General features: G+C 36.5%; 2 protein-coding genes across 2 annotated transcripts; both read left to right on the top strand.

Annotated features, from left to right (window-relative positions):
* The first annotated feature begins 346 nt into the window (after positions 1-346).
* zfand1 (zinc finger, AN1-type domain 1) lies at positions 347-7,064 on the top strand. The gene is made up of 9 exons (XM_038297997.1): positions 347-402; positions 1,983-2,053; positions 2,403-2,445; positions 3,531-3,570; positions 3,773-3,900; positions 4,155-4,246; positions 5,879-5,997; positions 6,169-6,324; positions 6,817-7,064. Coding segments are annotated over exons 1-9 (828 nt in total). The 5' UTR covers positions 347-400; the 3' UTR covers positions 6,994-7,064.
* Positions 7,065-9,149: 2,085 nt separating this feature from the next.
* Positions 9,150-16,021, top strand: maf1b (MAF1 homolog, negative regulator of RNA polymerase III b). The gene is made up of 8 exons (XM_038297998.1): positions 9,150-9,702; positions 10,186-10,274; positions 13,226-13,357; positions 13,432-13,594; positions 13,687-13,808; positions 13,898-14,017; positions 15,065-15,151; positions 15,233-16,021. Exons 2-8 carry the CDS (start codon positions 10,192-10,194, stop codon positions 15,255-15,257), a joined length of 732 nt encoding a protein of 243 aa, XP_038153926.1. The 5' UTR covers positions 9,150-9,702; positions 10,186-10,191; the 3' UTR covers positions 15,258-16,021.
* Positions 16,022-16,643: the final 622 nt, after the last annotated feature.

The following is a 16,643-nucleotide window of genomic DNA, read 5'->3' as shown; positions in this document are numbered from 1 at the left end:
ATTCATTTTGATAATTCACATCTTACAATTAACCAATAAACACATAATTCTTAGCAGTTAATTGTTACTATTATAATTGCAGGGGGAAAAAAACACCCCATACACCCTTAGAAAGTGTTTATAAGCTGGTGGTTAGACGGGTGCGACATCTTTTAGGACGTTTTACAAAAACTACTACCATAAAATAATGTCAAGTTCTGATTTACTTGATTTAATAAATAAGACAAGGTGCATGTCTTTGATACATATATGTGAATATTTGTCAAAAATAAGTGGTATTTTTATTGAATTTTCTAGTCTCACACCAATTTAATATAATATAGAAAGAAGTAGACTCTGACCACTAGGTGTCGCTAACGCACCAGCATGTTTCTAATAAATCACCAAACAGAGTGAGCTCATGCCACGAGCATGGAAGCTCGGCGGTAGAGGGTCAGTCACAGCAAACGCTGCACTAAAATTTCCCACGAAGAAGAAACGTCGGAGGTGGAAGGCCGGAAAGATTGCATGTGGATGGTCGTTTGGTGCATGGCGCGTGTTTTGAAGCTGCTTATGGAGAAATGTCTTGGGCCGTGAGTAGTGAGGAAACAGGAAGCGATTCTTGTGGGATGGAAGAGGGAAATAGTGACAATGAAGGTTGGAAGATAGCAACATCAAAAATGAGAAAAAGCGGAAAAAACAGAGATCAGTTCAAGGGGAATCTAGTTCAGAACAATCCAGTGATGATCATTCCATAACTTCCACAGCACAACAAAATGAATTCAAAGTCATATTCAAAGTCGTTAATCAGGCAGACTCTTTTACAATTGGAATCCGGTTCACTTAACAAAAACATCAATAAACTATGTCGGAGAATCAGAGGTCAGAATTCTGTTACAGTGGAACTGCTAATTATCTGCAGATACAGTCAGCCGATACAACTCCCCATCTGTAAAAAATAATATAATAAAATATAGATGCAGTATAAATAAGTCCAAAAGTTTACAGTCAGGGATCTAACTGAGAAGTTGAGTTAAATTTAAAAAGGCAATTAAATTATAGTAGGTCCAGTTTCTAATGACCGAACTAAACATTAGTCTTTGAGAGGAAACTATCAAAATAATCGGTATAAAGAGTCTTACAGTTTATGTAGAAAGTTTGATATTGATAAATAATTAAAAGAAGCAATTCCTGGTCTGGATTCATGTTGAACTACAGAAAGCTAGTAAGTTCTAAAGACATCCTTTGTTTCTTGTCCGTGCTTCTTACTGGCATTTAGTTTATTTTCAAATCCCAAAATTGTTTCTTGGTCAGCATTTCCGTTTCGTAAGTGTGGATCGCCTCGCGGATCGTCTCCTTCGAACGTGCGTTGACTTGGAGGAAGAACCGATGCTACTAGAGCTTCCTGAAAAGTTCGAGATTATCATTTGGCTTTTTTAAACAATAACAATAGTGAACCGTGTGTAGGAGAAAATAGTCCGCTTATTTTTACTATCCAGGCGGTGTAAGCAGAATTCTCTGAAGGTTTGAGGTCAAATTCAAAGCAAAGAATGAGAGACACTTTCAGCTTCACCTGCCTAGTGAACTGCAACTTTGCAACGGCACCTTAACTCTGTTTCTTAGAAAAACGAAACGTAATCAGTGGAATTCAAAATTTCAAATTTAAAACCCTAGATAAATCTTTTAAATTTATTCGATCAACCCTCCAACACCATTAATTCAAACTAATTGCATTATTTATTATTTTTGATTTTATTTTAACAGCTAAAATATCCCGACATTAAATTCATTTTGATATTGCCAGATCTACAATTAACCAATAAACAAAAAATCTAAGTAATTGTAATATAATTGCAGGGGAAAAAAACACCTACACCTTAAAAGTTTATAAGTGGTTGGATTAGGAGGCGTGGACCATCTTAGAAACGAGTATTACAAAACCTATACATTAAAATAATGTCAAGTTGTGATTTATTGATTATTGATTTAAATAAGACAAGGTAGCCACAGTATTGGCTAATGGCTGAATTAGACATTGGAAAACATTGTCAGGTCGATACCTGCAATCTCAAAGGTTTGTTGAGATTCTATTTGGAGCTGTAAAAGAAAAAAAAAGTTTAAAGTGACGCATGTTCCTGTCGAGATTTTGAAATTTAGCAGATTGTCTTCCTAGCATAATTAGCCTGTTAGCTAGCAGTTGTTGTCTTCCTTAGCATAGGTTGCTAGCTGATAGGTTAGCACTTCCAAACCCGTTCGGCTCAATTAAGAATAATAGAATAATTTTGTCAGGACTCAAGCTTAGTTTTCCCCTTTGTTTGGAAATCCATTTCTAATCAGGTTTAGTTTTACTGGCATATTATATACGACAGGCAGAGGCCGGATAATAACTAATTCCCTTTAAATTTTCTACATTCATGTTACAGATTTTCTTCCATTTGTTTGTGACTCCTGTAATGGTGTTTACTGGTAAGTTTAAACTATTTAAATATAAGTAAACGTATATTGTAACCCTGCATTGATAGTCATATTTTCTGACATGTAATTGCTTTTTAGTGATGTTAGGCTCAGGATTAGGGTAAACATTTTGCATTTAAAACAGTGGGGTTAGTGGATAGCACTGCTGCCTTGCAGCAAGAAGGTTCCAGGTTATATTTCCGGGGTCTTTCTGCATGGAATTTGCATGTTCTCCCTGTGCATGCGTGGGTTCTCTCTGGGTACTCCTGCTTCCTCCACAGTCCAAAAAAATGACTATTAGGCGAATTGGCTTCTCTAAATTCTTCTTCTTAGTTTAGAGTGTGTGCGTGAAGGTTGTTATATTCTGTTTGTCTCTATGCTAACAGCCGATACTGATGCCAACAACGAGATATCATGCATGTCTACACAATCTCAGTTCTTTCTATCCATTCATGCATGAACATATGAAAAACAAATATTAACACAATGCTGTGCACATTATTATTTGCAAACAACTGTTAATTTGACATCAATGATTATCCTCCTTCACAAGCAGAAAAAACAAAAAATAATCTTTACACTGATTTTGACTCTATTATTGTGATTATTTCTTGTAGGTTTCTCATATTTCATTTTAAGTCTATCTCACCTGTGAGTCTGACTGCATCTGTCTCTGAGTTGGCTGGCACATCTCTAATTATAACCCATTCCTTGAATTTTACTGCTGGATAACACAATATAAACTTATGAATAAGACGATAGATAGTAAAAAAGTTGCAATAGATGGCTAAATATGGCTCTTTCTTTTTCTCTACTGTTTTGCTTGCTTTGCTTTATTATTTTATATGTCAAACAAAGATCTAGATATTTTCTTTTACAGTAATTGTTTTGTTTTTATTTTTTTTTCTGTCGAGTCAAACATTGTTGGGTTTAGTGAGCAGCTGTGTACAAAATCTGTTTTTTTAAAAGGAAGAATATTTGTTCAGGTTTAAAATTAAAGTTGTTATTGTATAAAAGGGACCGTAACAGAGCAGAACAGATTGCTCTGTTGTTGTAGTTCTTCATCTTGTTCTTTTGTTTTCTGCTGTCCTTTACAGCCTTGAGCACAGAAGCAGAGAGGCCCACTCCTGCGCAGAGGTAGGTCATGTTCTTTTTTTTACTGTCAGGGTATTTTGGATCAGATAAGTGCTTCTTTGATGTCTTTATATTATTGATACGGGTCATGTGTTGCCTTATTTGCTAAGATTAGGACTTTTCAGATTTAATGTGATAGATAAATCTATTAAAAACTGTCACAGTACCCTTTTTTTATTCATGATGTATTTTTACTCTGCGACAGGAAACGGTAACAAGGGAATCTAAGTGGACTGGAGGCAGCACCAGTTATCCCTGCTCCTTTGAAGACTGCAAGGGAAAAGAGCTGCTGCCAGTTTTATGCCCACACTGTGAAAAGCACTTCTGTTTGGTGTAGGTTTTTTTCTTCTTTCAAACAGATCAAAGTAGAGGGTCTGTGTGTGTTTCTGTTTGTCTATCTGAATGGGAGCCATTTTACAATTTTTAACAGGAAAGTGAGGTAATGTTGTAAAGTTAGGGTTATAATATATATATATATAAGGCTAATTTTACAGCAATTTCCTACGTTTTAGGGATTTACATGTACTTGCAAGAACATAACCTGTGTGAGTTTAACTATTAAACGGCTACTTTTGAATTTCTTGCAGCCACCGTCATCAAGATGATCACCAGTGTGAGAAGTTGGAGGTCCAGAAGCCTCGGATGGCAGCCACAAAAGAGTTGGTGCAAAAGATTTTAGGTCAGAAAAACAAAACAAACCAAAAGTGAAGGCAGTGCAGTAAAATGCTAACCAACCAATGGGCATAAATTGACCCTTTATGACGTAGCCCTTCCTCATTTGCATAATGAGGCAGAAATGAATACAGAAATGTAAAAATGACAGGCAGAAATAAATAACATTGAAGAAATAAATAGGGTAAAAAAAATACAAAGGAAGAATAAAACAGACAAAATATAACATGCATATAAATAAATACTTAAAAAAATTATTAATTAATAAATACAATTTAAGATTTTAACAGACAATAAATAAATAAGGTAATTATTACAACAGCAAATAAATAAAGATGCTAATTAAAAGAGGTGTATACATTTATGTTTCACTGTATCATTTAATTTTTACCTACGTTTATTTATTGTATTTTGGGGGGAATTAATTGTATGCTTATTTATTTATTGAGCCTTTATTTATTTCTGTATTTACTTTTAAATATGGTAGAGCTCGTCCTCCATAATTTTCTTTTTGGATAAAGAAGTAAAAAGTTAATTTTCCTATAGTATCCCACACAAATTAAACTTTATTCATTACAATCAGCTGCTGTGTATTTTTTTTAGATTTGTATATAAGACAGGTTTAAAAGAGATGGGATCAGTGTTTTTTTTTCTTTTTTTATTTATTTAGTTTTTTGTTTTTCTATGAACCAACCTGTCACTGCAGATAACTGTATGTCTTTTAATGTCCACCTAAACATGTTATTGTTCACAACTTGGATGATCTTACATTTAATATACTTTTATCTAGACCATTTAAGTGGTATTCTTACTGTATGTTTCCAGTTTTTTGCAACTGCTCACAGGTTTTATTAATTGGATTTAGCTACATTTATCTTTCAAAGCTGGAAAAAAATGCAACCCCCGAACCGTTGCTGCCATCATCATGGGAAAGGTGATGCTGGGTTAACAGTTCTGCATTTGAATAGATCATGTTATGAATAAGACATGTAGGGTATGTTTGTCTGTATCCCCTATAGGGTTTGTGGCAAACTGCAAACTGGACTCATTGGAGCTTTATTTTTATCTTTCTTCTGACAGGACTTGTGGAGTGTGTGGCTTATAATCATCCTTACAAAATATCCACCGACTTGATCTGCTTCTCTGATTCCCAACGTCCTGGTTTGGCCTTCAAGTTATTTAAATGGCCAACAGCTGTATTTATCTTGAGAATAAATTACACATATTTAACCCATCCCATCACCAAGTGAAACCTCCTCCCTACTATTAATCTGGAGCTGCAAGGAGAGGCAGGAACTTATTGGATGGATGATCTCTATTTACTAATTAGGTGCTAGTTTAACCAGATATTATTAGTGGATATCAGAGTAAATAAGGAGGAAGACACTTTTTGGATTTGTGTTTTGAAAATATATTAAACCACAATAATGTAGTGTAGTATTACTTAACACAGAAACCGCAGTAGAATTCACGGAAGTTTGCATTTGTAATCTCACAAAATTGTAAAAAAAAAAAAAAATTAAAAAAAAATCAGGCGATCTCAATGGAAAAGAAAAAGAAATTCACTATAGATCCCATAATTTAAACCCAAATTGGCTTCAGGCATCAGAGTTTTTAGTTATTGCCTTTGTCTTTTTAGAGTCGAAGGATGGATCCAAAAGCAAAGGGCGCAGAGGGGCAAAGAATGCTGCCACTGCTGCAAAGGTAGCTCTGATGAAACTAAAGCTGCATGCTGCTGGAGACAAGGGACTGCCACAGGTAAAATCAATTTCACTTTTCATTAGGATAACTTTAATTTGGTGCTTTTCTTTCTTCCCTCCTTTCTTTTTTTAACTAAAAAGTAGAGTTAAAAAAAAAAAAACTAGAATCTTTCTGTAGAACATTGGTTTATCATTCCCTGGTGTTTATTTATTTTGTCATATATTTCAGACAGAAAGAACCTATTTGCAGGTTTATCTTCCAAAAGAATCCAAGGACAGGAGCCGACCCATGTTTTTCTCTTCAAAATGGACCGTGGGTAAAATGGTGGACTATGCAGCCTCCTTAGCTGGCCTCAAGAACAACAACAATGTTCTGACAGCCAAGGTAAACAGAGAAGGGTAGATGAGATTACATCTCTGTGCATGCTCATTTTTTTTTGTTGTGTTTCAAAAAAGAGATAATATTGATAACATTAAAAACATATTAAAGTTTTTTTGAAAACAAAAAAATGATAAGAACGCAAATGATATATGGAAGCTTGGAGTACATATCTAGGAATCATCCTTTATTTTGTATGTCTGAAAAACGGATAAAACCCATTGGTCGTAGAATCCCAGAAACATCTTAGATAAAAGGGAAAAGCTGCCGATCTGAACAGGTTGGTTGAATACCACACAGTTGGTTCCACATATGTTGAAGATTATGATCTGGATTATAAAATGAAAGAAAAAATTGCAATAGCTTTTAGTTTTTCCAAAAACACTGGGTCTTAAATGTAAGAGCTCAACTGAAACATGCAGAATATTCCAATGTATAAAGTCAATACCATTAATACAGAGAGCTTGATGTGTTTAATGTTTCTTTCTGCATTTGCAGAAGCTGCGTCTGTGTCACCCCGAGTCAGGCCAGGCTCTGCAGATGGGCGACTCCCTGCAGTCTCTGCTGGCTAACCCTGAAGCTCCACTGTACAATGGTGGCAATGTGATTCTGGAATACCTGGACAATGACTCCACGGGACTGGAGGATGTTTCTCATTATATTATTCAGTCATGACATGGCAATATCAATGATATTCAGATGTTGTGCAGGTTTTTATTTATGTGAATAAAAATATTTTTGTGGAATTTGGTTTTATGCTAATGATACGAGGAGAAAATTAGTTTGAGATGCAGCAACTTTATATATAATAAATAAAAAATGTTTGATTGGACTTTAAGATATTAAATTTATCTCCAGTGGAAAACCTGCTAAATTTATGACATTGTGACAACTATTCAGTTATCAAATTTTTGTTTATTTCAGTTTTTTGTTTTTTTGTGATACATCAGAACAAAGTAGAAAAAATCTGAATACATTGTTTTACCTTATTTATATATAGATGGAAAAGTTGGGTGTGCAATTATACGCATTGCCCTATAAACAGGATTCAAGTTTAAAAATATCCATAAAATTGATGATGCGGTCAAAATGCTTACTGCCTAAGAAGAAGCTTTAATATAAAGGGCTCAGAAGTTGGAAGAGAAGCTGAGTCAACAATCTATGGAGCTACTTTGGGTTGTTACGTTTGTTTAAAAGAGAGAATAAAACAAAAATTATTTTAAACCCCAAAAAATTGCAACTGAAAAAAATGCAACTATAAAATACGTTTAGTTTTGCATTTGTAAAAAGTCTGATGGCGAAAAGATAAAATCGGCGAAAAAAAAAAAAAACATCTGAGAACTAGTTCTGAGCTTTTTTCTTTCCAGTTCCACATCTTTTATTTTTTTTCTAAATTTTCAATAATTTACTTTTGAACAAACTTTATGGAACAAAATTAGCTCAATAGTAATCTGGTAACCTGAAAATCTATATTGATCCAAAAATTAGCAAGAAACTGGAACTTGATGTTTATTTCTGGATATGAAGAGAGATTATCCACAAACATTTAATCATTTATCAAACCACTGAATTGGTTGCAAAACCTATTGGTGTGCTTTAGGTTTAAGGGTTTAGGCCACATAGATTAGTGGTTTGTAAAGATTTGATCATTTAGAAAGCCAACAAGCCACACGCAGTACCTGCTTTGCTAAAAGGAAAAGGTGAAAGAACAGCAATAATTAAACGCTTGATATTGTGGAGGAAATGGGAGGATCAGAAAGGGCGATGCAAACACAAAACACAGATCTGCCACAGCAAAAGAATATGAGGAAGATAATAAATGAATAGCTTTTATATGAAAACAGCCGGCCCAATATCTTCATTTGTGCAAAAGATTTGTAACTGCGATGATTGTACACCTAAAAGCTGGACATGACAGCAAACAAACAGTCAAACCAACAATAGAGTGGTTAAGATCATTATATATATGGTTTTATATCAATATGGCGCAGATCCAGCAGTTTCTGCAACAGCTTTTCCCCTGCTGCCATAAGACTTTTCCACTGTTAAACTCTAAACTGGACTCACCCTTGCAACATAATTTTGCACCACGTACGTGGCAGGAACTTTTATAATCCTTTTAAATAAGACAGAAAATGTTCTACAGCCTTTTGCACCATATTTATTTTGCACTGCACTGAACCTTCCATATTCATGCTTTTTTGCAGCGTTAGTTATTTTATTTGATTTTTTAAAACAGATTTTCCTTTTCTCCTATACTGTTTACATGACGATCACTGCTGCAGTTTAAATGTTAATGTTCATTTTACTGTTGGAAGCTGTAAGCAACCTAATTTCTTTTTGTATACAATAAAGTTAGTCTAAGCCTATGTGTTATAATGGGACAAGGTCAATCCCTAAACCAAATTATTATTTACCAATTATTTATTTAAGACACCAAACTGTATGTTCATAGGCGTTGAACAAGTGACTAAGCTATGCAACAATTGAGCTTTTTAGACCTGTATAGTCATGTCGAAAAGGATTTGTAGTTGTTATTACAAGAAGCGGATCTGTCAAAGGTGATGATAAACACAGCTTACTTAACGTTCTGTGGTTTTTAACCCATTTGGAAAGGTTTGCTTACTAAAAATAATAAAAAAAAAAATCTAATAGAGAAGTGACAAAAAACACAAGCTATAGAAGTATTTCCTTTTTTGACAATAAACATTAACCCAATATTCGAACTGTCTTAACCAATCATTTTTTACGCTGTATAGTGACAGGCTTAACTAGCCAATCACAATGCGACATGGAAAACTTAGGCGGGTCTTATTTGATGTATACATACTAAAGGGGCTTGTCGACGGACACAGAAGGTCTTGTTGTTTTGATGAAAGCAGATCGGTTTTAGGAGGTTATCAATAACTAGCAGGAAATATACTCCGTTTAATTAAATCTCAACAAACTAAGTCGCTTTTGGCTGCTTTTCCGATCGAGTCGCTGAGAAAAGAGCGACTTGATCCCCCCTCGATACAGGTCGTTTTGTTAAATCAGGTCGAAAGGGATGCCGCTGCAGATAGACTCCGACGGACGCCAACAGTCTCTGGATTTAATCTCGTCGCATCTAATCGGGAAAAGCAGCTTCTCTATAAACTTAAAGGGCCTCAGAACATCTCCCGCTCGACCGAGTGCTTCTGTAAGATACATGAGCTCAAGTTTACGGTGTTAGTTTCACTGTGAGGCGTAAATATTCGAGCTAGCAGCTATCGGTAGCTGGAGGAAAAAACAAAGCGCGGATCATTAATCCTTGGTAACCGATTTGATCAAAGAGACCGCTTTCTAACGGTTCGCTGTTCTGGGATTAACCCGCTTCTACCTGCCCGCAAGGAGGATTACTGGTCGGTAAGTAAAATAAACTCGAAAGGTTAAACCAGGAAGAATATAAATATGTGGGGGAGGGGCAGTGTTTTTTGTTAGAGGAAATAATATCTGTAGTTGATCCAAGAGGGGCGCTGCTGTTACGCAGTTTATTCTATTAAGTGTGCTAGAGGCGCTTAAATACGGAAGAGGATTAGGGCCACAAAAAAAAAAACGTAACTGCTTTTTAAATTTTATTTCAGTTTAATATGGGAAAAAAAAAAATCCGAATTCTGACTTTAATCTCAGAATTCTAATCTCAGAAATTCTGACTTAAATCTCAGAAATTCTGACTTTAATCTCAGAAATTCTTACGTTTTCCCCCCATATTGAATTGAAATAAAATAAAAAAATCAGTAGTTTTTTTTTTCAATGGCCCTAATCCTCTTCCGTACTTAAAGAGTTATGATTTCTCCCCTTTTTTATAATTATTATTATTATAATTATTATTATTTCTTTCCCTCTTAGACGACCATGAAGCTGTTGGAAAACTCCAGCTTTGAAGCCCTCAGCTCCCGGCTGTGTGTTGAAACCGGGGAGTCACGCATCCTTGGCAGGTAAACCCTTTTTAAACAATACTATAATAATTGTCTGTGTTTTTATCGTATAAAGTCACTCATATTAAGAAATGAAGCGATGCAGCTGAGCAAATCAGCATTTCCCCTTTTTAATTGCTTTAGATTAATTAACTCTGACCTTCGGCTCAATGACATAAAAACTCATATTTGTGCAGAAATAGTATCTGAAAGGGGAAAAAAAACATGTATATAAAGTATTATGTTAATGTTTAAGTACCAATTTTAAAATACATCATATATTTCTACCATCTTCAACATGTCCAGACAAGTCTAGAATATATTAGTCCAGGTTTGGACAGGTTGAAGATATCTATAACACAGGCTCCCTCTAAGATGCCTTTTTATTGATTTTTTTATTTTATTTTAACAGTCTGGGTATTTAATTTAGGTTTGGGGGATGATTTACAGCAGCACTCTTTCCTTAACATTTAATCCATTGGTGCACCATATCAGATTTTACTCAGTGTATCTATTCTGGGGCTCCATATATTCTGTTCCAAAGAACTAGTTTTGCAACTAGAAGAAAATAATAATAAACTTGAAAACACTTGTGCATCAAAAAGAAAACATGAGGCTGAAGCCTAAAAAAATAAAACCTGCAGCGACAAAGCTATGGCCCCTTTTCAGACAGATCTTAAGCTGAGCATGTTTTCACTTTTAAGTTCAGAGCATAGGGCATCTAAAGGACGCCATCTCTGTGTTGTCCTGTGTTTCTGTTGCGCCGGACCATTTGCCTATAGTGACGTCATGGAACAAGGCTGCTAAATGATACGAAGATCACTGACCCTGTGCTTGATTAGGGTAGTAGAACTGTAAAGTCATGCAATAGGATTTTACTACCCTACAGCTGCTTTCCAAGCTGGTGTTAAAAAATATGTATATATCAAAGATAACTGACAGTACTTGTTATTTGCCCTGCAGATTGTAAAGCATGCCTGTCTGCTTGAGGTTATGTAATCCTCTTCTCAGCGGGAGCTTGCAGATACAGCTAAAAAACAACTGTAATTACATAAACTCCAGTGGGCTGTGCAGCTATGCGCTTTTGATGCTGTGGGCTGTTGAAACTGAGCTGCGTTGGCTTTCGGGGGGGGGGGGGGGGGGCGGGCAGATCACCGTGTCCTTTGGTTATTTTGGTGACTGTTGTTAAGCTGGTTTAAATGTTAAAATACTCGTTAGGTGATAGCTGAGTGCTGCTTGGTGTTTCAGTGCAATTAGAGGATCACTGGAGGAGTCAAATTCAGAAAGTAGGAATTATTGAGCAGCTGCTTATCGGTACAGCTTAAGTTGAAAACGGCTTCAAAAGAACTCAAGTACAGTAACAGGTTGTTGCTAACATTTAAACACAAGGACAGCTGTGTTGTGTTAGGAATACCAGTGATGTTATGTCCACTGTGTCCCTCGGACGTTCCTATTAATAACTTGGGGCCCCCTTGAAAGATTTTCACACACTCTATCTTTAGCTGCAGCACCTTGTTTCACCTCAGAGTTCACTGGAGGAAAATAAACAACTCTAGTCTGCCGTAGTCTGATATCTCAGACGTCTGACCCACATATTTGAAAACCAGGGGGCCTTAGACGGCGACTCACAAGACGTTTGTTTAGATATGACTTCCAGCGGATGATAGACCTGGAGATCTTTTTCAAATTTTTTTCCATCACAGCCAAACTTGAATCATTTATAACTGGATCATGTTTTTAAATTTTCTGTTTAACCAGACTTTATGCTACCAATGTGTCAAATTGTTCAAAACAAAATGAAAAAGATAAATTAGGGTTGCAAATGACGACAGCTTTGCTCATCAAATAATCCATTGATTTTTATTTTTTATTATTTTTTATTCTGTTAATAACTGGATGGCAAAAGGTTCCTTTGAAGAAGATTTTACTCAGAATTTTCAGGACTACTGAAAAACTGTTACTAAATTAGTTGATGATTATTTTATCCATCCAATCTTCGCCCACTTATTCTGTCAACGTCGAGGTGGGGCCATTGCCCATCTCCAGCATTCTCTGGGTAGGGCTGCAACTAACGATTCCTTCATAATGATCTGTTGATTATCTTTTTCGATTAAAATATTAATAATCGGATGGTGAAAGGTTCCTTAAAGAAGATTTTTAAACAGAATTAAACCAGGTTGAACTAAAACTTTTTAACTCGTGGAGTTCTGGATAGAGATTATTTACAGGAGAAAATTTTTTTTTTTTCCCTCGCTTATATGCAAAATATTTATATATTTTTTTCACAAATTTGGTGTAATTGCTGCTCTACGTGGGTCGCTCTGTCAACTTAAGGCATGTTTTAGAGTTTCTATACTCCAGTTAACAATAAATCGCTCTATGAGGGGAAAGGGTACGCCCTGGACTTGCCACCAGTCTGTTACCTTCCACACACATACTCGCACCTAAGGACAATTCAGAGATGCCAATTAACCCTAAGAAAACCCAAGCATGCACTGGGACAACATGCAAACTCAATGCAGGAAGACTCCAGGCCAGGAATCGAACCCAGAACCTGCAAGGCAACAGTGCTACAAACTCTTCCACCGTGCAGCCCCAAATATATTTATTTCAATAATAAATGAATCATGATTAATCCCAAAAATTGCTTCAGCCATAAATCATATAACTAAAACTGGGCCAACAACAAATATTAATTTCAGTAGCAGGAGGGGATTGGTCATCTTGTTTTGGTCATGTTATAGTAACCAAAAGACAAAATATAACCTGACAGAAGCAGAAAAGCTTTGTCAGCACTGTGCTCTGTTCTTTTATTTTTTATGTATACCAAAAGGTGTAGAGAAACCAAAAAAGAAATGTATATCAGTAAACATGTTAGTGCAATAACCATCTATCAGGTCAGATCTTCATGTCGGTCGGTCTCTGATTTTCACGCATTTATGGATCCATCATTCTTTTTCTCTGTTCTGTAGGATTGAAAGCTACTCCTGCAAAATGGCAGGAGATGATAAACACATGTTTAAGCAGTTCTGCCAGGAGGGGGAGCCACACGTTCTGGAGGCTCTTTCCCCCCCTCAGTCCGGCAGCGCCACCAGCCCCTCGCAGTAAGTACTGTAATCCTGCTCAGCTGTAACTGATGGAGTATTTAAGATTTTTAACATGGGCTTCCTGTGTGCAGGCTAGGGAAGAGCAGTGAGGACGGGGAAAACCCCCTGAGCGATAAGGTCTGCAGGAAGACTCTGTTCTACCTCATCACCACGCTCAACGAGTCCTTCAGGCCGGACTATGACTTCAGCGCCGCTCGGGCCCACGAGTTTAGCCGAGAGCCCAGCCTCAACTGGGTGAGTCTCTGCGCTGTAGGAGGCTCGATTATTTGAAAATAATCACACTTGGTTATCTAACATTTTTGTTATGGTGTTCCTTCTTCCCTCAGGTGGTGAATGCTGTGAACAGCAGCCTTTTCTCATCTGTGGGAGAAGAATTCAACTCTGTGGGACCCGAGCTCTGGAATGCCATCGACCAGGAGATCACTCTCCAGAGCTGTGACATTTACAGGTCAGCGTTTGTTTTTCATAGGTCAACAAAGCTTTAATCAATCACACCATCAGATGGAATCATTTTTTTATGTCTCCTATTGTGCTCAGCTACAACCCAGATCTGGACTCTGATCCTTTTGGTGAAGAGGGAAGCCTCTGGTCCTTCAACTACTTCTTTTATAACAAAAAACTGAAGAGGATTGTGTTCTTCACCTGTCGTTCTGTCAGGTGGGTGCCAATGGAAGTTATAAGGCTTTAAGAGGAAATTTATACTGGGCCTTTTTGGGCTGGTTGCCATGGTGACATGCTTTTTATTAATTCATGATTGAAACTATGCTTACATGGAAAAAGAAACGCTGATAAAATACTGTGGAAATGAACTTAACAGCGCTGAAATGAGCAATTGTTGAGAAAAATTGTCAAAATCTCTGAGACTGAGCAAATTAATTTTTGATATTAAATCAAAAGAAATGAGCATGATAGGACATTGGAACTGATCTACTTTAATCACTTTTTGTGTATTTTTCATAATAAACATCAAAAACTGCAGCGAGGTTGTAGTGTTACTGATGAGCCTTGATGTGAAATTTTAATAAGGAAATATGCCAGCTTTGGGAAGCAGTTGTCAATAAAGTTGTATAAAATATTGCCTTTTTCATAAACACATTCACATTTCTTCTATTTTTTTCCCCCCACTTTGATGGAAACATTTGTCACAGGCATAAAAATTGAGTTGATCAGGCAGAATTTGAATCATGTAGGCCGACTTGCCTTTAACAGATTCAAGTATGAGGGATGCAATTGCATGTAATTAAAATGCATAAAAATTTAGGCTCATAATTCATTCCTTGCTTCAGTTTAATACAAAACTACTACTTCTAAAGGGAGTTGTTTTTTTTCCCTTCTCTGTAGTGTTTAATTCTCACAATATTGGGACCTCAAGGTAAACAGTCTATATCCGCCTTGAAGAAACTCACCCATGCATCACTGATTCAGCTTTGCTGAATGCAGTTGAGGGGGAGTTCCTAAATATTGCTGAGATAGTGCCAACTGTGCAGAATAAAAGAAGGCACCATTAAAGGAGTTAAATTTTAACCATACGGAACGAACTAGAACCTTATATCTGGTGATGTCACCAGCATTGATGTGAGGAACAATGTTTGTGCAATTGTTTTTTTTGTTTGTGAAGGTGGCAAAGTTTTACTATATTATGTATATTAAATTTTTTAGTTGTTGGATAAATCTTAATATTAAAGTGGTGTGATTAAATTGCAGCGTTCTGAGTGGCTATGGCCGAGGAAGCCTGGACAATGAGCTGGACATGGAGCTGGAGGAGGAGATGGACGGCTTCACAGAGGAAGGGTTAGATCATCATTGCTTCTGGCTTTTGTTTCCCCACAAATGTTTCTCCTCTTAATTTTTTTTCCCTTATGTTTCCTTTAGGTGCCCCAGAGCTCTGTGTGTGTAGACCCTGGATATGCATCATCCAAAAAAAGCATCCATACCTTTGGTCCTTGTCGCTTTCTTTTAAAACCCGTTGGAGTGTTGCTTCCTCATCTGATGCATCTTTGCTCACTTCGTCATCTGGCAAACTATGTGACCGAGACGGATGTTTTGTTTTCCTACTGCGACAAGTTTATCAGCATTATCGTTTTTTGACCCATTGGCTCCTCTCTGTGTTTTTCCAAAGAGACTTTGTCATTGAGACTTTTGCAGAAGTGGATTTATGGCAGAGAAAGTTTAAAAAGACTGCCAGAAATTGGTTTGTTACCAATGTTGGGGGGGGAAAGTCCAGATAAACCAGTGACAAGACATTGGGTGTCCATATTTGGACATAGCTGAGATGATGGAAATTCATAGAAGACTGAAAGAAGAGCCGACTTTGTGTCCTTAATGTCTTTTTATGTGTGAAAGTGATGTTACTGTGAAATGTTTCTTTTGAGAAAAAAAAGGCCCTTTTTATTACAGAACTTATTTTATAGTAGCTATTAACCGCAAGTACTCTGTTTCCATGTTGGCTCCAGCTTGGTGAAAAATAAGCTTTTATTAGAAATTCACTATACACGTGTGTTTTTAAATGTTTTATTTTCCCAGCTCCATTCCTCAACATTTGTTCCTGCTGTTTTAGTTTTTGCTAATCACCTTGTTGCAGTGCTTCTTTAAAACATTGAATGTTTAGACTCCTAGAAGCTGCAAGGCTACTTTTATGTTCATTAAAAGATGTAATGGGCTCAGTGTCTTCTTAGTCTGCTATTCCTAGTTTTGAACGGTCAGTAGTGCAGATCTTAATTGGTGACTGGAGCAGCTGAAAAATACCTTCCTTTTAAAATAAACTACGTAGATTTATGATGTCCTGTGATGTATCTCAACTGTTATTCAGTTAAGACTACAGCAGATTTTTAGATGCTAATGCCTTCTACTGGCTGACACAGTCTGATTTTAAAACGGTTAAGTTGAACCTCAAACTGTTGGAGCCTAGACTAGCTGGAAGTTTAGTGGAAGGAAAAGTTCAGAGGCAGGCGTATTTTGACCATGCCTAATATTCATTCTAAGCATATGAATGGGATTTTCATGGGCTGTAAATTACTAATAACAAATTGATCCCTTGTAATGGATATAGTTTAAATTACTTTCATTTAAGTTGCATCTTTTGTTGGAAATAATATAAGAGTAGCCTAGTAAACTAGACCCACCCGCCAGCGACCAAAATCATTTTTGCCTGCGAGTGGTCTAGCCCAGGCATTACCAAAGTCGGTCCTCGAGGGACGCTGTCCTTCATGTTTTAGAGGTTTTCCTGCTTTAGCACAGCTGATTATGATTGCTTTTGAACAAAAGCCTGTTAATGAGCTTTCAA

This window comes from Cyprinodon tularosa, unplaced genomic scaffold (genome assembly GCF_016077235.1).
Source record: "Cyprinodon tularosa strain WSP-4 unplaced genomic scaffold, ASM1607723v1 ctg4, whole genome shotgun sequence".
NCBI lineage: Eukaryota > Metazoa > Chordata > Actinopteri > Cyprinodontiformes > Cyprinodontidae > Cyprinodon > Cyprinodon tularosa.
This window is presented reverse-complemented; position numbering and strand designations above follow the sequence as displayed.

Coding starts and splice junctions, on each gene's coding strand:
- zfand1 (XM_038297997.1), top strand. Junction 2,446..3,530: donor TCCTGTAATGGTGTTTACTG/GTAAGTTTAAAC, acceptor TGTCCTTTACAG/CCTTGAGCACAGAAGCAGAG. Junction 6,325..6,816: donor ACAATGTTCTGACAGCCAAG/GTAAACAGAGAA, acceptor CTGCATTTGCAG/AAGCTGCGTCTGTGTCACCC.
- maf1b (XM_038297998.1), top strand. CDS start 10,192: ATGAAGCTGTTGGAAAACTCCAGCTTTGAAGCCCTCAGCTCCCGGCTG. Junction 10,275..13,225: donor GAGTCACGCATCCTTGGCAG/GTAAACCCTTTT, acceptor TCTGTTCTGTAG/GATTGAAAGCTACTCCTGCA. Junction 13,358..13,431: donor AGCGCCACCAGCCCCTCGCA/GTAAGTACTGTA, acceptor TCCTGTGTGCAG/GCTAGGGAAGAGCAGTGAGG.